The 24,286-nt window shown below is 42.5% G+C and overlaps 1 protein-coding gene across 4 annotated transcripts in view; it reads right to left on the reverse strand.

The window, feature by feature from the left end:
• Positions 1 to 5,604: 5,604 nt before the first annotated feature.
• The window catches only part of ARHGAP22 (Rho GTPase activating protein 22), a 158,261-nt gene continuing 139,579 nt past the window's right edge, over positions 5,605 to 24,286 (reverse strand). For all 4 annotated transcript variants that reach the window (XM_052798981.1, XM_052798980.1, XM_052798982.1 and 1 more), the window contains 5 exons: positions 21,143 to 21,275; positions 16,371 to 16,444; positions 14,387 to 14,508; positions 10,669 to 11,572; positions 5,605 to 6,361 (listed from right to left, as the gene is read on the reverse strand). In XM_052798981.1, coding sequence (XP_052654941.1) covers positions 6,133 to 6,361; positions 10,669 to 11,572; positions 14,387 to 14,508; positions 16,371 to 16,444; positions 21,143 to 21,275 — 1,462 coding nt within the window. In that variant the 3' untranslated portion in view covers positions 5,605 to 6,132. The remainder of the gene's footprint in view (positions 6,362 to 10,668; positions 11,573 to 14,386; positions 14,509 to 16,370; positions 16,445 to 21,142; positions 21,276 to 24,286) is intronic.

Below are 24,286 nucleotides of genomic sequence, written 5' to 3' on the forward strand. Positions count from 1 at the left end.
TGTGTTGCGTTCATTCTGCTAAGCTGACCAGACATGGCACTTTTCCCTATGTTGCTGCTGTGTGGCTTGGGTTTTTAGTTTTGAAGAACTTTGCTATGCTATATGCAGTAGTATCTTTCCAGATATGAATTCCAGCTAGATACAAAGATACATCAGCATAAATTGGTGAGCCCACCCCACCAGCACAGGGGTGTGAATTTAGGGGAGGATAGGGTGAGCTGGATTTGAGGCGGCTGTGGCAGTAGCACCCTCTGCTGCCTCCGGGTCCAAGCAAGTGGAGTGTTACTGATGTGGGTTTGTTTTATGGAAGATTGCTTCTCTGAACACAGGCTATTTCGTTAGAGAGCAAAAATTAAGCACCTTGACAGGCATTTGCATGAGTATAATGCCCTGCGTTAGTGTATATGGCATTCATCTCAACATTGCATAAAGAAAAATGATCAAAAAGCTGGTACCGGAGGATAGTTCCTACCCAGCCAATGATCTGAAGCATGTGACATTATTAAATGTTTCTCACTTAAGATCATGGCGTAAAGGGGAGAAGATGGTTCATCTTACACTTGGTCTCACTGTTTCAAGTAGCTAAAGGAAGTGAATTACTGTTTCTAGATATGTTTTTATTTGCTGTTGACAGCAGTTTGTCCCTGCTGTTATATTTTATGTTCCTATCAATGTTTTGGTTCTTACATATTTAGTTTGAGGACTGGAGTTGAAGGAGAGCTGTCTGCATTTTTCAGTAGGATTAGAAAAAGGGTTTTAATGAAGAAATGTGATGACACTCTACTGCCTACCCAAATGTTCAAATCATTTAATTTAATCTTAGTTAAGGACACTGGATAAAAGTGGTATTTTAAGTGATCTCTTTCACTCCCTTCTCCTCTTCTTCAGCTATCTCTGCATTACAGAAACATGTTATAAATCAGATCACATTATGTTTCTACTTCTGCAGTTAAAAATTTAAGCTAGGTTTTCTTGAACTACCTCACACAAACTTTCTACGTTTCTTAAGTAAGCAAAGCTAACCCTTGCTATTGGAACTACACTGAATGTGAATAGAAAAATACACTTCCTTTAGAAAAATAAACCTATTGGCCAATGTTGAGACAATATCAGTAAGTATGTTTCTTATATATTTCACGTAAGATGTTCATGTGTAATATATAGCTTGTGTACAATAATGTACATCTAGAATATTGTGTTAGCTGTAAATCGGTGATTTTATTATTGTAGTCTGGTTTTGTAGGTAAAAATAGCTTACTAGTAATGTCAGCTCATCCTTTACATTTTACAAAAGGAATAATTCTTGGTAAGCTTTGCATACAGATGAATTAATTTTGTAGGCCCAATATCTAGTCTATTTTTGAGAGTTCTTTAACTTTTATTACTAAAGTTGAGAAAAAAACCCTAATTATTGTGATCATTCCTTCTGCCCCTTTTGAAGTATATTCTTAATTTTGTTTTGTCCCAAGAAATATGAAGGGGAAGATACACCATTAAAAATACTGGGGAAAACTGTAGGTTTTTTTCCTTCCCCGCATTTGATACCTTTTCCTGCTTTTCCTTTATTCCCTCCAAATAAGCTGTTGGTGGGGCATTACTGAGAACATTGTGGTTTTTTTACTCATTCATGCCATAGGTCATTACATGTGCACCACTGGAATGTATACATTGTTATCTAGTATGTCAATTGGTTATAATGATATTTTAAATAAAAAAGAAAAAAAAAAGTTTGACCACAATGCATTTAGTGTTTCTTCATTGCTAGGCCAGAATGGATTTCATATGGATTTCATGGATTTCTTCTTAATAAGGCTGCAGGTAGAGTCTTATTAGCATCAGTCCTTCCTGAGAATTCATCTGTTTTTAATGATACTTAAAGTCCTGTCTTGTGTGTGAGCTCACTTGTGGGCAACGTGACCTGTTTCTTCCATTTCTCCATTCCCGTGGGCTTTGGATGTGGCACAGACTGTAATATCGAGTGTTTTTGCAACCGCTGGGAATCCATTCATACTTCCTTGCTGCCAATTCTAGCTGCCCTCTTTCCTGGAAATACAGCTGCTGAGACCCTGCTTTGCAGGAGGTGAGCCATGGGCCATCTAGTGTATGAAAGGAGGGCCTAGTCCCTGTGCACTCAGGAAAATCCTTCTCAAAACTGAGAAGCCTGAAGGATCTGACTTCTGAAGAGCTCTTACTGGAGAGGTAACTTGGGTGCCAGGACCACTTCCTGCACTGGCACCTCTACTGTGGGGCTAAATCCTAACATAATGCATTTCATTGCCTTCATTTCCAGCAGGGTCTCAGCGTTTCTTTAAACAAAGACTCAAGATGCCCTTGAGTTGTGTTTGTCTGTGTGCTGTTATGTTGTCTTTGTGTACGTTTTTAAGGGAAAGGTACTGTGACCGTGGGCAGTACGGTGTGGCCTACTTTGTTTCTCTGGACCAGCAATTTGTGAGGTGTTCTTCTAGGACTGTGGTGAGACTCAGAAATGCCCTTGCTGCTTTGTGTAGGTTAGCATAAAGCGCAGCTGATTGATTGCTAGTAATACATTATTATAGAGCAAGGCCTGAGACAGTCTTAGCTGCCAGGGATTTGTCTGTGGGTGACTTGGGCCCGGAACTGAAACACTCCATAGCGCTGCTGGTTTGCATGGAACTTGCTAGCAAATGTAGATAATTCAATAAGCTATCATTATTAATTTTCCTTTTCATATTACAAATGCCATGGAGACATACAGAAGCTTTTGTTATTCTGTAATGCTGCTGTTTGGCTTTGGTTTGGTTTTTTTTTTTTAAGCATATGGTTGTGTTGGGTTTCTTTCACTAAAAATTTTTTGCACTTTTTTGCCTGCATAATACTGGAAGGGATGTTCCAGGCTGGGAAGATTGCACAGGTAAAGCTGTGGTAAAAATGTACCTACCTGATTCCAGGAGCCTTTTGTCATGTCTTATTAATACTAACAAACCTGTATCTTGTAAATGCTTGCTAAGAAAGCTGGCACTTTAAACTGGGGTCTGTAATAAGCAAAAGGTCTGTAAAACACAGAGTGCTCTCTTGGATCCATGAAGTTGGCAAATGAAGGGGTGGGAAAGGGAGTACAGAAACAGGAGTTAAAGCTGGGAAAGAGTGTTTCATCTTCCTCAAAGGCATAGTGTTTGATGAAGTTGTGTACAATAGCACAAGTGTGTTCCCATTTCTTGCATAATTGCCTATGATGGGGAATGAACATTATGCTCCTGTTGCTGTGCTTTAGAGTTAACATCCTACTGTGGTGCATTTTAGCATGAACTGGGTAGTTTGCAGCTTCTTGCAGGCTTTATTTACTGCAGCGGATCATCTTCAGAAGGACCCTGGAATTTATTCCTCATGAACAAGAAAATTGATGTTGCTGGACCACAACAGTCTACTGGGAAATCGTTAGTTCCATTAATTGGTTTGAGTGGATACAGTTTCATTTGTGATACTGAAAAGAAGAATTAATTTTATCCTGGATGCTCCATTAAGATTATGTAGTGCTACATAGCTGACAAGTGATCCTATCCTGGAGCTGAAGATTTGGGATAGGTGGGTTTGTTCCCCAGTTCCGCTATACATGTAGCGGTACCTAATTTTAAATACTTACAGAAGATCTAGAATTCTAGCTATGTTTGATTTCACTGAGAGTTAGCCAGCAGTCCTGTTTAGTGCTTGTTGTCTTGCATATTTGTTTTTTAGGCTCCCAGTCACCATAGCTCAGTTCCTAAGTAAGTAAGTAAGTTTGTAGTGTGCCAGAACTAAAGGGAGTAGTCTGCACTTGATTGATACAAACACACATAAATAGTCTAAGGGATGTGGGCTGTCAGGATGGGTATAGTGAATGTTACCCATGTTGGGGGTAGGAATAAAAGAGGGCATTAAAGTAAGTAACCTGGTAGCTCCTACTACTTGGATTGAACGCCTCAGTAGAAACTTCCTTTTTACCAGTCCTGATGTCTTAATTGCAGAGAATTACTTACAACCCAGTTCAGGCCACTCTGTAATATTAAGGTTTATTTTGTGATAACTAGCATGGTACTTAACGGTACCTACCCTGCTGTGCTGTTCCAGCTCAAAATCATTGTTACAACGGTTGCTGCTCACATTATGCATCTTAATGCTGCTGTTTAAAGGCCTGTCATATTCCTCGCGGGCTCACTTGTAACTATCAGTAATAATACAAAGCAGGGGCATGGAAAAAAGGCAAGGGTGATGCTGCTGCCTGCAGGTGGCAGGCTGCTCCTGCTGCACACTCTGGTACCTGCCACACTGCCTCATGCCAGGGGCAGTCAGGAATCCAGCACAGCTGGATAAAGAAGGGAAAATGTTTTGAAATTAACTGAATTAACCTATCCACATGGCTTGCTTTACCACCTTGCTTGACTTGTCTTAACCAGGAAAGATAGGTTAAAAGGGTTCTTTTTGCTCACTTTAAGTAGTTTACGTTTCTATAGGAAGGAGAAGCATTACAGTGAGGTAGAAACAAGTTAACTTCTAGATGTTGAAATTGAAATACTTGGATATCTGCAAGATGATGAGGAGAAGGTCAATACTGAAAGGTGTACTATCTGCTGGTATGTTTAAAAGCCCATTCTAAGGTTATTTCCAGACAATCAGTTATATTCTTCTCTAGTAAGAAAAGACAGATTCAGGTCATTTTTCTGCAAATACTTAAATAAAGCAAGCACCTTCACTACAGTCTATACTTTCCCTTTAGCCAGTTCATGTTGTTGTGGTACTTTTCTGTTAAAAGTCTTCTCCTCTGAGACACCTCAGCTGTCAAAGATATGTGCCAAGAAAGAGTGAGTGCTGGGCTGGCAAGTGGAGTTCAGGCTGAATCTGGTGAAACAATTTTCTGTGTGCAGGCTCTGCATGGCTCAGGGCACTACAAATGCGAGGCAGAACTTCTCAAAGTCATCCCTTGAAGGGGAAGTGAGGCCTGGCAGCTAGTTACTGGAAATTACAACTTCCTTCTAATGATTTTTCTTCAGTAGAAGTCATGAACTTAGGCTGCTGCGTTGTTTGTGATATACTTCTCCTGTCCCCTCATCTCCCTCTGAACTAACAACAAAAAAATCAACTTGTCATGAGAAATGTTACAAGGCAGCTAAGTGTAAATTGTCCCAGGAAGGTTAAAGTTAGATCCCCACCCTTCCCCCTTTATCTACAGCTCCTCCCCCCCCCCCCAATTGCACTAATTTCTCTTACCATAGGTTTTGCTATTAAAGTTTTATAGATAAAAAACCCTCTGCAGTTGGATGTGTTTTGATGATAAGAATCTTTCTTCTCCTACCTTGATGCCTGATCAGTACATATCAACTCATGAGATTTTTTTTCTTGCAGCTAATACTGCTCTATTCTTGGCTCAAAACCCCCCCAGATACCTAGGGCAAAATGTGCATATTTAAAGTTCCATGGAGTTTGTGTGGCCAATCTGATTATTAATCACATCCAGTGTTTCACAAAAATGCAACTTACTAAACTGTAACTGCTTGGTTGGTAAGGGACAATTTTAGTGAATTGTCAAGATTTTGGCATCTTCACCTTGTTTGTAGACTTTGTTTTCACGTTATCTTCATAAAATAATGCCACTTTATGGAATAAGAAATCTGAACAAACTTTATATACAAGTGGGGAGAAAAAACACCTCATTGAATCCATATGCTAAAGCACATTGAATGTGGTGCCATACTGGAATTGCCATCTTCCCAAGCGCAAGCGTAGGAGGCCCTCAGCTCCGGGTTCAGCCTGTCCATCGGTTCTGGCCATCCCACCCACTTTGCAGGACTTTCCACTGTCCTTGAGCCAGCAAAAGGATAGTGCAGTAAGTCTGAAGATGGCAGCAGTAAAGCTATGGAGACTAGTATCTTTTGATTTCTGGATAAAAAGGGTGCTCACTCTTTCTTGACAATCTGACATCTAAACTTTCAAGCATTATGTTTAGCAGTCTTTCCCAGCTGGCCCAAATACTACAGCACATGTAAAGACAATGGAGCAAGTGTCACCAAGACTATAATCACTGTAGAATAATTACTCATGATACATGAGTATACCAGAACAATGTGCAGTTTCACTGGTTTTGCCAGAACTAGAATTTTCTGTGCTGTACATCAGCTTGTTCTACTTGGGGAGTTTAGCACTTCGACTCCCAACAGTTAAACACCCTAATGTTGAAAAAAACTCTTCCATTTCCTTCTGCAGGAGGTGATTTCTCTTCTCAGCATCTTCACGAGCACGTTCAGAATTCCTCAGCTTGATCTCCAGCATCGTGTATTTCTTTCGTTCTTGGTCCAGTTCTTCTTCTAACCTAACCACTTGTTTCCTCAGGTCTGCACTTGTTTCTTCAATTCTTAAAATCAAAGGGGAGAGAGAGGGAGAAAAAAAAAAACAGAAGAGGTTTTTTAAGTGGCTGGATAAATACTGATTGATAGCTATAATAAATGTAAGTTGTTCCACTTAAGATATTTTAGTTCTAATTCTAAGGGAAGTTTTAAAGGAGGTTACTAATTGCCATTTCATTAATGTTGAGTTTAAGAGCAGAGACTCCTTGAAAGCTGGAGCCTCCTCTATTTGTATCTTGAGAAAATATGCTCAAGTCTTACAAAACAATGCTTACTTTTGGGCAGCAGACTGAATGGCTGAGGAGATTAACTAACTCCTCAGGCTGAATTCAAATATGTAATTCCACAATAATCTTTTAACCTCTGTTTTCATCTTGATACTGTGTTTCCCTATATGGATATCCAGTACAGAGGAACATCCTTGGACGTCAGGTAGGAATGAGGTCGTAGTCCTTCCTCACCATCCATTTTAGGGTATTTTCTGTAAAGTTTGTCACTGACAGTGGGGTAGGGGAATAAAAGTTTTTCATACTGTACAAGATTTTACAAACTCCAACATTTCACATGAGGAAGAATCTGGAGATTAGACCTTAAATTTATCTGTGCACAACACTCTAATGCAAGACTCAGAGCTTTTCTCTAAGGAGGTCAAAAGAACAAGGTTCATCATGTTTTTTTGATTTGAAACAAGCGCAGAAGGCACATCGCTTGCTGTCTTCCCCATCATGGTTCCTAATTGCAAGACAGAGTAGTGGTGTTAATACAGAGGAGGGAGTATATCTAGATAGGAAGTTCTGATCACTAGAATATTCAGAAAGGGTGATTTTAAAAATTAGGCTTTTCCTAGGAAAAGTGTCCCCCCTCTAACTTTAAAAAAAAAAAAAAACAACCAAAAAAACCCCAGCCACCATCTCTTAGGCTCATTGATCAGTATAATACCCAACTGTGAAGGTGGCATGCCTGGCTTCCCTGTGAAACTGTGAATGGGTTATTTTTAGACAAGGTAAATGAGATGCAACAAGGGCATGCTACAGCCTCTACAACAAAGAAGAAAAAAGGGGACATTTGTGACAGTCCCAGAAGGGTCTGAATTCCATTTTGTGACCACCAAGAGGCAATCATGCAGGCAATGCAATGCATCCCCTTAAACTGTTCCTTCACATACAGCTAAGAATGGCAATATGATAATCTCCACAACAAATTAGAAAGTCAGTCACACACAGGCACACTGATCACCAAGTCCAGCAGACCAACAGCTGCACTGATGAGAGTACACATTTCTGTTCAATGTCTGTCAAAAACTCCCCGTAGCGATGAAGGCAGACTTTTATCACTTTTATAGCTATCTTCTGTAATATAAGAGGACTCTCTTGAAGCTAGGATGCTTACCCAAACACACACCCCCTTTATAATATTTTTGTTACATCCTACAGCTCTGAGCTACCAATTAAATTTTTCCACCCCAAAGTTTAGGGGTCAGCTACAGCAGCCTAGACTAGCTGTCCATGTTCTGAATTACATAGGGTCACAGTACTTACTGCATTTCTACATATACAACATAACAGTCCTCTCCAAGGTACTTCCAGTTTCTTAAGAGTCCCAGGTGGTAAACATCAATTACTGAAACTCAACCGAGAATGCCTGATAATTATACTAACCTCAAGGGAGAAATGCTCTGGAACAGACTAGTTACAGGAAGGCCATAAAACTTGCCTCCCTCTGACTAAGAGAGAGAAAATGGGCAGTTGATGATGATAAATAACAGTTTTTCCATCAGCAAGTGTTCCTTACCTCTGCCCCAGGCGGGTACTGACTCTGCTTTCCCTCCACTTATGTATGTGCCAACAAAAAGCTCATATTCCTTCATTAAAACACGCCCAGCTACACACACTGAGTTCTGCAAACCACACAAGCACACATACAATTGTAAAGGAACTAATTATTACTTTTGGGGACTAAATTATCTTCAATAAAATAAAGCTAGTCAGGCAGCCCAAAGTTTTCCTGCTAAGCAGCCTCCCTTCTTTGCTAGTTAGTTCCTGTCTTTCTGCAGGAGCAGACTTTCATGCAGTCTCAAAAGGAACATATTTTTCACATGTAAATTGCTGCAGATGTAGTAAAAACATTGCAAAATTTTTGAGAGCTGAAAAACTTGGCTTGAAATTCTTAGACTTGACAGCAAGATCCTTCAGGCTGTAATCCTGAACAGCTGGAGTCATCTTGTTTAATACAAAAAGGCAGTGATTGCATCTTGCCTGGTTTTAAGAAACTATTAGCTCATTAGGCATTTTCCTCTTAGCTACTTTGCCCTGTGAGACCTGGCCAATTTGTAGTCCTCCCCTCCAGCCACAGTGCTCTCTGTCCCTGTCCAGCTGAAACTGCTCAACAGCTGGAATGAGGAACAGGTAGGTCTTCCTGGATGTCCCCAGTGTCAACAGCTGAAGGCCCCATTGGAACAGTTTTACTGATAAGAGGTGGAAAGCCATCTCTTCCCCTAGGCAGCAGGTGAAAATGTGCAGATACACATTTCCAAGTTTTGCACCGTGGTCTCCTTTCTGTTTATTACTCTCTATCCCTGCAACAAGGCTTGCCAGGGCAGCTGTGCAGAATTAAATGCAAGGCACATACCCTCATTGCCCTCCCATTTTGCATCAGTAGGGCACCTAAAAAAAAAACAAGCCATGGACTACCACCGTCATTCCCAAACCTTTTCCAACACACCATGCTAGCAAGTGGTGGTGGTCTCATCAGCTCTTCTACCTGGAACACAACGAGGTGGGGGTAAGCTTTTCTCCCACTCTGCGGTGTTGGGTAGAAACAGAAATGGCGACATGGCCTGATTCTCCTTCCAGCTTCACATACCAAGGCAGTGCAATGCAAGAGACAGAAAAGCTGCAGAGGCTGGCACGCCACTACCATAGGAAATCATAAAATAAAGCAGGAAGGTAGCAAGTGAAATTCCTACCTTAACAGCTAGGCCACTGGAAGCGATCACAGTTCAGAAACGTTTTTGAGAAATTACTTCAACAAAAAAGAGGCAACAAACATAGCCTGAAGCTGTGCTATACAATTTCTACAGTCATATGTGCTTTTGGTACTGTGTTTGGGAGACTGATTGGAAATTGAGGCATGTAAATGCTACCAGAGTTTTAATAATTGAAGGAGTATAACATTAACACTTAAACACACAAAAAGCTGAGAACTCAACTATTTGAAAGAAATGGGACAACAACCCTTCTTCAGTGCAAAGTACCAGTGCTGCTGAGCCCAGGCCAATGATGATTCTTCTGTATTATAACATGAAATGCAATTTTGCATATGGCTATGTATTAAAACATATCTAATTCCTTTAAGCAACAATATTTCATGTGCATATTTCCCTGAGTGCTTGCCTGAAAGTCATTCTGTTAAGCACTTGCACTCATAAAACTGAATGTACTAACTCACACAAATGAATAAATATGACTTCCTAGTTAATAATACTTTCTACTTCCTACAGCCCCTGCCCTCACATCTCTCCTGGAAACTTGAAGGAATTTTTCTGAGCACAGATCTAAAGTACAGCACCAGCAGTGGCAGTTGTGCAAGTAAACATCAGAGTGGGCAAAGAACTACACAGTTCACCTATCTGCTGTACAAGCAGCACCTTGTTGCCACTTTGAGTCAGTGCCTGGCCATACAAGCAAAGGACCGCTACAAGTACATCAAAAATCAAAAGCGAGGTTTCTAGAAGTTCAACACAAAAGGGCTGCTGAAAAAGTTGTAGTAGCTGAGATGCAGTCCCACCACCACCACCACCACAAAAAACCAAACAAAAAACAATCCAGAGAATAGTCAAGATCAGTTTCCTGAAGAATGTTTCTGTTGGGAAAAGCAGCAAGAAGCCCTCAATTTCAGACTGATTTGGTACAAATTTCAGCACCTGCACAGACCAACGGAGTTCCTTGTTGGGGCCTGACCACCCTGTGTCCCAATCCCTCCCTCCAAGGTGTTTGCTTTGCTGTTTCTCCCAGAACACTGACAAAGAGCAGACTTTGGCATTACCTGTGCAGTTCTTATTCCCAGGGAAAACATAGAAAGTGAAATATTGGAATTCCCTGTGTGACAGAAATCCCTTTTTTTTTGATCCCCTCTTAGATCAGAGAGAGAAAAGTTGGATTCAGAGAGCAGTGAGGAAAGAGCAGAACCAAATCTGCTGTCTCCCAGACCCAAATTCCAGGTCTGAGAACCTGATATGCTTGGTAGCCCACACCCACGTGCATACAGGGGTAATGCTGACAGACAACTTCCTTGTCCCCGCTGCAGATGATGTTACCTTTTGATACTAGTCTCATACTCAGTCCTCTGTTTGCTCAGTTCTGTCTTTAGCTCCACCACCAAGCTCTGTAAGGCCCTAGAGCATTTGACAGAGTCTCTGGAAGCTGCAGCCAGGTTGCTCTGTTCACTGCTGCTGCTGCTGCATGCTTCAAACCTGTCGATGCTGTTCTCCAGATCTGCAGTCTTGACCTCACTCTGAGACAGTGAGCCCTGAGTTATCCACTCGGTTTTGAGAGAGCTTAGAGCGGAAGAGTCACTGGCCCGGCAGGCTGGGCAGCTGCTGACCGAGTCCATCACGGAGATTTCACATGATGATGTAGACCACGTGGTGCTGGCCATACTGTGTGTGCTAAGGGAGAGGCTGGACGAAGGGACGTTGTCGTAAGTAGAGAGCCTCTGGGAAGAACACGAGTCTTTAACTCGTTCCCCAGAGACTGTCCGGCGGTGGCCTCGGAGGGAGTACAGTCCATTCATCAGCCAGTTCCCACTGGAGGAGAGGTTGGGGATATCTAAGGATGAGCTGCCCAGCTTTGGACTCACAGACCGTGCTCCCTGCTGGCGGAAGGAGTATTTCCATGGAGGCAGCGGCTGCACTCTTTTATTGGGGCTGGTGGCAGGCTGAGTCAATTTGCCACTGTGCTCTGAAGGAGTGTTTTTCACTGCAGGTCCGGGAGTGGCCTCTAGTGCCACAGCACTGCTAGAGGGCAAATCAGTGGGGCTGGGAACACTGTTCTCCGACCTGCTGTCCTCCCCGTCCTCCTCAGAGATCCATTCCACAGTACTGCGCTGACGCACAGGCCTGATTTCCAGCTGGCTCCCTGGCACATCTGCCTGAGGAACTGCAAAGATTCGCCCCTGTTCACTTATCAGCACTGTCATCAGGTGCTGAACTAGTGAGGTGCCTGTGGGGAGGAAACAAAAGGCAAGCAGTTGATGAGACGTGGAAGACCTCAGACGCTCACTCCCTGTCTGTGAGATGCCCTGGGAGCTCCTTGTGAGGCAGGTCTGTGGCCACCATGCACTGCAATGGGTCTGCACAAACAGCTGCTCTGGGCCTTTCTGTACAGGACTACAAGGGACAGGAATCCATTCCCTTTGCTGGAAATGGGGACTGTGAAGGATGCAGGTGTCTGGCTCATGAATGTAGCTGACTAGCAGAGTACAAATGATCACTAGCAATGATTAATAAATTGGCCTGCCTAAGGACACCATTGAGGATGACAGAGGAGGAGAACACCTAGAAAACAGGGCATGCCTGTACCACACCAAGGCATGGGGTTCAGAGCCATCATCAATCTCCGTGTTTGCATCCATGCAGGACAGCATAGCCCTGTGCAGGGATGCATGCCGGATCCTGAACGCACTAACCTGTTTGCTGGGATGGAGCACCTCTCTGCCCAGCTTCCAAAACCAGCAGGTTTCCACAACTACATTGCACCCAGTTTCATAGTCTTAACAGGCCCAGAGCTAGTGTTTATTGAAGAACCAGAAATTTCAGCTCAGGCCTTCTGCTGCACTCAGTGTATAGAGAAACTTGCAGAAAGTATGACATCTATATGATACACATGCCTGCAGAAGGTGTACAGCAAGTACAGAAAGTACTTGCAATTATTTAAATCCACAGAAATGAGTTGTCATTGTTTTCCAGTAGAGGAGTAGACCATTATGAACTAATAGAGACCACCACTTACCAAACCTAATACAAAGCACTTTCTACAAAAGAGGAAAACCTTAAAAAGAGCAAATATGTAATTCTATCTTTAAGCATCATCTGAAATAGAGAATAAGACTGACATACTCAGGGGTTCAAGATAACAGCCTGAATTTAATAACGAGGTTTCGGCCTGATAGCAAGGGGTACTGAGCTCACCTACAACTTTTATTTTATGTCTGTGAATGCAGGGTGAGAAATAAACCTCTCTGGAGATAAAGGCATTTGTAACAATTTAGCTGTCAAATGTCAGATATTTCTATTTGAAATTCATGGTTTAAATTTGAAGAGAAACACGAAGTGCTTTTTGTTAAGAACCGGCAGCAGTATTTTTCTGTATCAGTTGATTTAGCAGATCCATCTTATCCTGAATCTAAAAAAATTTTATTGAGACTCTTCCTCCTTCTCCATTATTTCTATTTAACCAATCTTCTATCCTCCACTAACAATAAAACAAAACATTATCATTGTTGTTGCTTATGAGTATAATGGTGAAGTCTAAAAATCCAGTCACTGGATCCCCATTTTTCTGCAGTTCAAGTCTGTGGTAACACAGAATTCCAGGTCAGGTCACTATAGTGTGTTTATATGATGATTAGGAGAAACTATGAGACCACAGCATCTGTGGCACCTGTGCACCTACACACAGTACAAGCACCTCTGCCACCAGCTGAACGACATAATGAAATGCCCGAGGTGAACTGAACCCAAACTTGTCGTCTGGACCAACTGAATAAAAAGCACATTGTTGGCCAAGGCTGTTAGAGTCTTATCAACACTGGCCAACTGGCCACTAGGGGAAGGCACAGCATCACACAACAGACTGAGGTTTCAGCTATCCCCACCTTTGTAATACTGAACAATCCAGCATCTGCTCCCGCACTCCCTTTTTCTCCTCCCCACATTTTTGTACCTTCCCCGCTTCAAGGGGAAGGTCTCAAATCTACCCTTAATAATATGGCCCACATCTCTGTGGCAGGCTTTGAGTCCCTGAACAACTATAGTATGCCAGGCCACGCTCTGAACTTGGCCCATTACCTTATAGTGAGTTGCCATCTGTGGGGCACACATCTGCAGTGCCTTTCAGAGGTCACTTGTGCAGAACTAAAGGCACTGCTGCTGCTAAGATGTGATAATGCTGGCATTCTGTGAAGGATTTCCATCACGCAGAACACCATGTCAGCTGTACCCTACAGCTAGGGAGCAGTGCCAGGGCTGAGTTCAGACATCCTGGGCACAGCATCTCCATCTGTGCCTCATGCTGGATGAACCCATCAATTCTTTTTGCAGGCTGGCCAAGATCCCACAAAACTTCATGCAAAGACCCTGCTAAAACCTGTATCACAGCAGCTGTGCTCCAGTGCCACCTGGGAGAGGGGCTGTATCCCAGCCCTAGTGTCAGCCAGCCAGCGATCATGCCCTGGGCATTTCCTGACGCATATGGACATAGGTTATTTTCAAGCTTCAGATTTTTATGTCCAAAATTAACAGTGATTTTCAAGTTATTCCTTAGGTTCTGTGAAGTTCTGACCCATACACAACCTGCTTAGAAGACAGCACTTCTATGACACCTAGTTATAGCCACTGTGGGACAGCAAAAACTACAGTACCTCTTTCATTGTGGACTGGATGTCCTTTAAAGGGAGCTGTCTAACCACTGAAGTGCACCAATACTAAATGGTAGCAGTTTGTTACTTAAACATGGTCCTTCTGAAGAACATTCGAGCTTTCATTTTAGCAGTGGGTTCAAAAAGAGTTCACATAACTTACAACAGGGCAGAAGCATCTCCATATGGTGGAGAAAAGAGACACTCCTAGGCCAGTAGTGAGTGGGATAACAGAGGCCAACCAGTACATATCCTCATAGGCACTGATGAAAGGGATTGCTTGACTCATTGCTGACTGTGCTCTCAAGTGATACAGCTACCAACGAATGTTGGCTTTCAGCATACTCTTACAGCTCCAAAACACAGGTGTTGTGTTATCTTACAAGAGTAGTACCTACCTTCCATCATTGTCACTGGATCTTCCATTTTGGGCCGTAATATGTTTGGTCCAAATACTGTAGCCAGGTTCTGGACACTCATCTTGTTAATGCTGGAGTGAGCCTGAACTTCATCAAGGAACCTTGAAAAGCCCCCCCAGAAAAATCAAAGGAGGAGAGGAATAAGTAAGTCACTTCTCATACTTAGACTGTAGGCATTCTGGGGCAGGAACAGTTTTGTCCTGTGTTTATACAACCCTGATTCCTGAAACGCTTCTAGGGATAACACAGCTTAGATACTCAGTAATAACCCCAGATCCCTCCTAGTGTATGAAACAAGAGAGGACAGGATGGCTTCTGCCAGAAGTACCAGCCTACCAGGGATCCAGCCTTCTACTGGGTATGAAAGGACAGATTATCATATTTTTATGGGAATTCTCCAATTACACAGATTAACTTCTGCGAGTTTTCACTTACAGATATAACAGAAGTAAAAAGACATTTCGCTCATCTCCTCGTCCTAGAACTAGAAGCCTGTGGAAAGAGCTTTGTGGCTTGAATCTAACAAAATACAGAGAAGGAGGTAGCCCAAATGCTTCTTGTGAATGCATCAGCTGGGCAAACATTGACACAAGAAAAAGACCATGCAAGCCAAAGATAGCACATAAAGAAATCCAGACAGACTGGCTATCCATATGTATAAGCTGAAAATCAGCAGAAAGTTTCTAACAATTAATGTTTTTGTAATTTGGAACAGCCTCCCAATAGGAGTTGGAGTAATAGAAAGGCTGTAACAAACACCTAAATAGCTTGTACATCATTAGCCAAGTTGTAAAAAGGACTATATGACAAGCAAACCTACAATAGCAGGAAACAGGACTCAGTGGCCACAAAAGTGAGCAGTCTCTCTGTCTGTACTCCATTTGCTAAACTATTGTTAATTTTTGGATGATTGGATGGGCTTTGGCAGGGAAAAAGTTTCCTTGTCATTCTGCACTACTTGGCAAACTTTTGAATGCTTCTACTTGCAGCATGACTTTTCTAGGCACTCCCATTTTTTCTGTGGCTTTGCCCTGTGGTGGACACTGTGCTTAGACCCCAAAATCCTCAGTTTTCTTCACAAAGACAGAAGCAAATTCTACTTGCCTTGCCTTTCCTCAGTTCTTCACTTAGAAACATGTATAATTATATTCCCCTGCCTTAGCCATTCATGTTTTGAGGTGCTCAGATATTAAAACAAATGGCTATAGAAGCACATAGTGAGGCAAAATAAATTTTTTAAAGCATTCAAAAAACACATTTCAGAAATGCTATCTGTCTGTACACTTGCGAAGGGCTTGACGTCTCTTGAATAAGTCATGGGCTTCATGTCAGTGTTTGTGTCTACTGCCTGCTCCAGATGTGCAAATCCCACTTGTCATAAAGGGACTAACTACCACAGAGACTAGAATACAACATAAAGTTCACTACATTGTATCTAGGGTAACAGTCCATTCCAGCTCCCAAAACACATTCCAGCCCACTTCGCAAAAACTGGGAGAGTCAGCAGAGAGATGAGGTGAGACAAGGCTGCGGAGTCACTGGTACTCCAAGAGGAAGCCACTCCCAACCCCACTTCCAAACCAGAGCTGAGGCCAGACGGGCTGTTCTGACTGCATCTGCTACTCAGCTTGGGTCATAAATCTTCCAGGTGCACAGTACCTGGAAAAAATGCCTTTCTTTACTGGTCTTTAAGTGCTTCTGAAATAAACAGTATAATATATGAGTATCATTCATGCATGCTGCCAAGACTGTGGGTGACAGCACTTTGCTTGGCTGATTCTCTTGGATAAACCAAGAGCTTCCTTCAGGCAGGCTGCACATTCACTTCCACATGTTTTACAGGAGCAGTAACTTACATATAAGTGATGTTTGAATATTCATACTTTCTGAGTAAATTATTTGCATATAAGACCAGCCTTACAAAACTTAGTGACTTTTCCAAGTGTTAATTAATTTCACTTACTTGCATATGTATTTAAGGAGGTTGTAGTTGGGTTGGGGCAAATTCTTCACCTGTTTAACCAGTTCCTGGGTACCCTGAGGGACAGGAAAAACAAGGAGAGCTATTAATATAAATGATGCAAAACAGACTTTCCTTCAGTACTATGAAGTCCTCTTTCCAGAGTCAAACCCCTGAACAACAGATGATGACACAAGAAGGCTTTGCTTTAAAAAAGGTGTCATCCAGTGTGTTGTGCCTTATCAAAAAGCCAGTGTCCAGAACTTGATTCAGTTCTCAAAATCAGTGGAAATCCTCCTGTGAACTTTAATGATTGATGTAGAAGTGTTCAATTAGTGAGGCCTGCTAGTCTTCAAAGTCTGCCCACTAGCATTGGTATAAATGTACCAGCAAATGTGCCTTTTCAGCACCTGGCCTATTTGAAACGTTGAGGCATTGAGTGTAGTATAAATACATTGCAGTAATGCTTAACTGAGCAGAGGAGAGTTTTTTCTTAAAAAGTCTGAACGACATTCCAATTCAACTACCTCCTTTTTAACTACTTACTTCCATTTGCAGTCATTCTGAGCTGGGACATACTTCCTCATAAAATTTCTGTCTTTACATTCAAACGTAAGATGAGACATCTGCTGGAGGAATGACTTAAAACCCTGAAGCTACTTAAATCACCTAATGAAAACCTCTGACTCAGAAGACTATTGTCCTTCCACAGTCCCAAGCACCATTTGCTTGTTCCTGTCAATGCTGCAGTCGCCCTGGAGATTTGCTTATATTTTGAGACAACTAAACCTTTTGTGGGACAATAGATACCCAAGCACATTTGGGAAAAGTGATAGCTGCTAACTAATGATGGAGGGCTGCTAACGGAGAAATTCCAGAAGCAGCTGGTTCCAAGCCAAAGAGGTGCAGTTGGACATTCATTTCAAACTTTCCTTGATTTATTAAGGACTGTTAGGGGGGGAATTCTGTTGGCCAGCCTCTTGCAAGATCTTCCTGATTTCTCTGGTCCAGACAAGTCAGAAAGATCCAGAGAGCAGTCTGTATTCCTGCCTCCATCCTTAACATCCTGAACGTATAGATACTTTTTTATTCTGTATGTCCCAGCACAAAAAGAGTCCTCTAATAAAACCCTAAAACTTAAAAACAATAAGTCCTTTTTAATTCCTTAGCTTAAAAGTTATGCTGCTTTAACAGTGACAACAATGGAGAGACCAATAAAAGACCAGTCACTTTTGAAAATCTCAATCCTCTTTTTTAAACTTCTGAAAACTTTTGAATCAAGGACAGCTGCTACTAATGTGAAAGTTAAGGTCAGCTGTTCAGGTCATCCAGCTTTCAAGTGAGGAGTTTGAACTAGAAATAGGTGAGCTAACAGACCTAATTCCCTCTTGAATTTTGCTCTGTAACCCAATTTATTTCAAGTACAGAATTCAGGATGGTATTTGGCACTGTATTTCAAGTGCTCTGAATTAAAATACCATGGCTCCACTGGATGCAAGAGGGGGCTTTGGAACAGAAACTGCAGGCAGTTGTGAACAGCTGGAAACATGACCTAAAGGTACGAGATGCTGCCTGAAAGAAAAAAAAGGTTCTAAAAATTTATCATCCGTGCTCTGTCACAATGAATCACAAACGTGGTATTACATAGAGGATATCTTCGTATTCGTCAAGGTACAAACACTTGCCAGGTTAAAAAAAGATTTCTCTCCTGCTGCAGCATTTATCAGGTCTGCCAGAGATTTGTACCCACCAACCACCTGACCAACAGATGGCAGAAGGCTGAGCCTAGTAACACCACAGGGAAAGTGTAAAGGAAAACGCAAGCTAGAAACTGCTGCATTATTAACAAATAGCACTGATTGTGCTTATGACTGCAGCCTAGCAAGCAACAGAGGCACTGCACTGTCATTCATCATGGTGTTTTGCAGTAATAACTCTTACCTCCTCGAAAATCCTGCATGTCTAATTTACCACACATGCGTGCTTTCCAAGGAGTGATCCCAAAACCAAGGATTTTGCAATGCGCGTAACAGATGAGCAACAGTTAGGAGCTTCTAGCTGAACGGGAAAACTAGCAACACTTCAGATGTTCACCCAGATTCAGACCCCCCTAAAAACTCAAAGCCACGTGCTTAGCCCACTGAACCACTGTGTGCATCTCTAGAGTACAGGCAGCAGTGAAGGCTAAAATACTACCATGTCAAGTCAGCTTGGACTCAAATGAGGTTTTAGAGATTTGAAGATCTTTCATTCATTCTTACTCTAAAATTGTTTTTCGTTTTCAATCCCTCCTCCCAGCCAGTTGGGATCAGAATCAAATCTTTTTTAATGCTGCGGTCCTGCTGAGATACCTGAGAGGCCTCAGCACAGCCCAAGGTCTCTGCTATGTTTCTGTTTGCATTCCAACACCAGAGATTAGTTGGGTGCAGAATGAAGATGAACCACAATCTGAATGAAAAATGGAAAGCTTAGGGCAGTGCTGGAGGTTTTTTTGCTGCAGACGGAGATGAGGCCAAGCGACTATCATAATAATTCCTAACTATGGTCACAATGTAGCAGCATGAGGTGCCAACAATTTTATCTGAAGACGTATTTTTTTCTTAAGTGCTTCTATTTTTATTGTGGGGGAAGGAGGGTACAAAACTAAAGAAAATTATATTTTGAGTCCCAAAGTCTAATTCAAAACTTCCAAGTGAAAAATGAAAACAAAATAGTACTTCAAATTAAAACAATAGATTGCATTTTGTTTCCAAATACTTTTTCAAAATGAAATGTTTGATTTTGAAATTCCCTGCTTATCATTTTGTGCTAAAAAATTATGGTTTCAGTGAAACCACATTTTTGAGCAGGGGGATTTTCCATAGCGGGGGTGGGGGTGGGGTGGGGGAGTCAGGCCCTACAGGCTTGGTATGACTTTGTGCTACATTGTGCTCTGCGTGCTACTGTGCATGCACAGCCTCGCCACCCTTGCTGTGTGTACTCCACCTTCCTTTCTGAAAAAGTAAACAGCCCTTTTTGAAGTACCAGATTTTCCTGACAAAAACAAATGCTTATGTTTACAACAGCAGCTTAACAAGACAACTTTGTACTATCAGCAGTACCGTATTTTTGTAAGCTTTCATGTTGGCTATTTAGTGCTCCTCATCGCCTTTCTAATACAAAGAGAGTGCTGCACTACAAGTCATTTCAGTCTGGTCTTGCTTCCACAAAACCAACACAGATGTTGCTTCCCAAACCACTGCAGCCTGTGCAGGCAAAATCAGGCAGACTACATAGTTAATAAGCTGAGCAGTGATATACAATTATGTTTACCCAACTTGGCAGTGTCTCTACTCTTGTGCAATAGTGCTTAATGGATCCAAAACTTCCCAGTCTGCACATCTTATGACCAAAATGAAATGAGCCCCACTGCCTTAGAAATGCTGCCGTTTCTTGTGAAATCAGCCATTGTGCTGTCTGTAACATAGCACCCTGCAGAGATGCCTGAGTTGACTGAGGATAAGGCAGAAAATGAGCAAGTCCTGGAGCTAGTAGCACCTGTACCTATGAAAAGACAACACTAGTGCACTGACACACTGATGTGGCTGTGCCCAGGATGCAAATGTGCATCCATGTGTGGTAATATGCTGTGTCACGTACAGAAATTTGCTTTCTCAGAGATGGCTAGAGGATACATCATATGAGTACAGGTAGTAGCAAACTTGCCTTTTATCTGTAAAAAACCGACATTACCAGATATGCTACATTTGATGCATGCAAACAAGCATCTCTCTACGGGCATCATGAAGGACTGAATCTCCCCAGAGCCTTCTGCCACTTGACCTAAAGGTGAACCCCAGGCTCTCAGTAAAGAACAGTTTTTACAATCTCCACCAGAGACAAAGATGTGAGCACACTCTTCAGGCCACACACAGAAAAGGGATGGAACTGTGGACTGTGACTTATAAGCCCTCAGGCCTTTGCTTCTTTAGCTGACACTAGTAACAACCCTTACAGCTTCTTTAAACCTCTCTTTTAGAAGGTGGCACAGTTCCACCCACATTAGACCAGATCCAACGTGCCTTTACAGTCAGCAAAGAGCTCAGGCATCACCACGAGAGGAACAATATGGATGAAACAGATCAATCAATCATATTGTAAATTATCCTGCTCCTCCCAAGCAGTGAATCAAAATTTCCATGATTGCCACAGACTTGGAGGTTTTTGTCAGCCCCTTCCCTTGCCTGGAAACCAAAGACAGGAACATCGTAAGAACATTCTGGCAAAGCATTCATAGCATTATCTCCCCCATTTTGGGATAATATCATAGCCTGCCCTTTTGTAGTGCCTCTCCTCTGAGAAATACAAAGACCATCGCACTGATCAATGTCTCACCCACCAAAACCTTTGGGGAGCAGAACATGCTGTTCTATGAAACTGAAAACACGGAAAAAGGGAGTGACTTCATACAGCTTGCTAATGAGCCAACAGCAAGGCTGGGAGAGGAACTCAGATCTCTCCTACCTTGCATCTCTTGCTGATTATGCTACAGAATGGCTTTGTTCAGCAGCAAGAAGCACCAGGCTTCAAGACTGACTTCAAAAAAGCTCCTGCTTCAAGCAGAAGCCTGTGATACTAATGCCCAATTCACAGCTTCAGGAAAATTCAGGGGAAGGTTCTCAGGAACTTCATTGATTTGAATCAGGACTGAAGAGTGATGAGAAGAAAGCTGTACTACATTGAGTCTTGGGAACAACCTTCGAGGTAGGAGGAGGCAGATTGGAAGGATCACTAACCTCTCCTTCATCTTTTGAGAGTAGCTGTCCGCAAGAAAGAAAGTCTTCGTATTTGGCAAAGGGGATGACAGGCTCTGGCAGCTCTCGAAGGTAAAGCTTCAGGAGGGATGCCACAGTGTGAACATCTGTGTTGCTGCAATAGAGAAGAGGGAAGGAAATTTAGAAACCCACAGTACCCCAAAGCTTGGTGCCTTTCACGAGGGTGCATCAAGGTCCCTCTTAGGGACAGGGACAAAGTAGGCACATGGAAGGAAGCTGTTCTACCAGATGTTTGTACTAGGCAGGAGGGTCTACCTGGGAACAAGGAAAATTTCCTACTTTGTCAAGATATAAATGCATCTCAGGCAATATAGGCAGTGGAAGGGATATGCCCATGATACTGCTTAAGGTAGGGTGGTGCTGTGGTTCCTCAGCCAATGTGGATCAGGAATGTGAGCAATACAGTCCAGGCAAGTGCACAGTGATCACTTAGCACTGACAATAGAGCTCTGCATCCTTGTGCAATCAAACATAACCTCTGATCCTCTCACTGATCCCTCCTGCCTGATACTCTCCCCAGCCAGCACCTACCTGCGTCTGATGAGCCAGGCTCCCAAGTGTCCGTCTCAATCATTCAGAAAAAAACGGAGGAAGATGTATTTCCTCCAGGCCCTCTATTGCCTTTTGGCACACTGCCCAGCTTGTGGGTCACATCTCCTCTCCCAGGCTGGGGTATCTGGCATTTCCTAGCCCATCTGTTATGCTGGGATACCAGCTTTTCTTTTCTCTCCCACTCCAGGAACTTCTTTTTCCTCTTCTCTGTCCTTTGCTTTAAGTTGGGGATGAGGTGTCAGATCCCATGATGAAGATGCACCTGGTCTTCCCTTTCCATTTCCTATCCAGCTTTTGATGCATGGCAATACCTCTCCTTCATTCCAAGTCTCCTGTTGTACGACTTAATCTTTGCAGATGATCTCCTTAAAGGTTTCAACCATTGGAAGTCTAAACAGATTCTGTCACCAGCTCCCCGCTACCTACCATTGCCCTGACAGTCTTTAAAGAACCTGAGAAAAACATGGGGCAACAGAGCTTCAAATCCTCACCTCTATCTAAAAGCTGAATCTCTTCTGCTTAGTATGTTTTTAAACATTTTTGGAACACACAGCTAAAACAGGAAAAATTACAACAGGAAGCTGCCAGCAGCTACCACTTGCTACTGATCCTGATAATGCTATTCTTATTAAACAGCTCCGCCATATTTGAGAATACCACAGTTTCGCATAGTGGTTTTCCTCAGTTGATTATGAATGCCTTAAAAATGAGGTCAGTACCCTTATTCTTTTTTATTTTTTTTAGTGTGGAGTTTCAGGCTGGGACAGTGGATATGACTATCACTCAGAAGCAGAGCCCAGAGTACAGCTTCAGGTCCGCTGGCTGCAGTTACTGTTTCATCCACAAGGCCATGTGAAATCCAGCCAAACTTTCGGTGGCATGGAAGTGCAATAGGAGCAGACTGCTGTAGATGCTTCCAAAACAGCAACACCTGGCCTTTCATAAGAATATACATATGCATTTAAAACCCAAATTGGAAAGGCAAGCCTTTTAAAAATAAATATTTTAATTATCAGTCATCACAGAGATCTGATCCTCCATGGGCAGGCAGGCTCTAGCATTTGGAACATCACTGTAGATAGAAAAGACATCTAAAAGCACTGACTGCAACTAGGAAAAAGAAAGGATATTCCTTTCACTGCACCTGATTTGGAAACAAGCATATGGATTTTGCACTTGCAGAAAATACTTGCTGCTGCCTAGGTATCCTAGGCCATACATGGATAGTTTTAGTTGCACATAGAGAAAATAATTCTTGCTAGGAAGAGAAGCATTTCACTTAGCCAGGGTGGAACTCCCTCTCCCTCATCGCTGTCTGTGACTATACATATCAGAGAGGAGAAAGTTGGGCCTACAAGTGGCAGTGGACATGGTGGAAAGAGCAACAGGCAATGACTGGGGGGCCCACAACTGTCACACTACTCGGGTACCCCTAGGCTTGCCTCCTTTAATTCTGTACTGAACCTTCAGTTATCACATTTCAAATCAACTACCCAAAAGGCAGGCATTCCTTCATGGAGATCTTTACTGCCTCTGTTAAAGGTGAGACTTAGCACTGATCTATTTATCCAGTACAAATGCCTATGGAAATAAAGGTGCTTTCTGCTTTAAAAATGCTGGGGGAAGGCTTGGCTTGTCTTCATAACAATGAAGTTAGTATGGATTAGACTAAAGTAAAACATGAAAGTGAAACTGTCATTCCTAATTAATTCCTTCCATAGATACTCCTGTTCCAGAATATGAGCATTTTCCAAAATAACTTTGTTCAATTCCACACGAACTAAGATAATTCTAATTCTGAATTAGAACGCCCAGACATTCAGTTAAAAATACAAAGGTTTTGTTTAAGAGATGATGAAGTGAGACAATCTGATGATTTCAAACTTTATTTTTTCATGAAAATATCTCTAAATATTTGACACTTTCATTTAGGGAGCAAATACTGACTGTGGTTAAGAATCAAAGAAAGGAGGATGGGTGATCTGGGAAGCTGAGGGGAGGGAAGAATTAGAAGAATGTTCCAAATAAACTCTAAGGATATATATACTTCCCAGGATGAGACCAAACACTGTGCTGCCCATACAGCAGAGTGCTAGCTCTTCCTGCAGCAGTAGGCAGGGACGCTATTGGCAATGTCGAGGCTGGCTGCAGGTCCAGGGGAAGTGACCTCCTAGGTTAATGTGCTGGCAATATACCAGATGCTGCCTGCATCACCTGGGAAAGTGGTGCCAGTGAGTTCTGGCAAGAAACGGAGCCAGGTCTCCAAGCCAAGATCCCAGATCTGATCCCACTTCTGGACCTGTGACAGAGATCAGGCCAGATCTATACAATGGCCTTGGATCCAAATATCCCTGGAGTTCCAGGTCTCTGTTAGGGTCAAGGCCCATTTCTCAAAGCATTGTTTAGGTTAGCACAACGCCAACCTTCACTCTGGGTAGCGTGTACATATGAGAGAGGGAAGGAAATGTTAGTTGCAGAGTACGGACAGGATTTGGCTGCAAGGGCCCCGAGAGCATCTGCCCTCTTGATGATTTGATTCCCTGGGCTCAGGGC

This window comes from Harpia harpyja, chromosome 10 (assembly GCF_026419915.1).
Source record: "Harpia harpyja isolate bHarHar1 chromosome 10, bHarHar1 primary haplotype, whole genome shotgun sequence".
Taxonomy (NCBI): Eukaryota; Metazoa; Chordata; class Aves; order Accipitriformes; family Accipitridae; genus Harpia; species Harpia harpyja.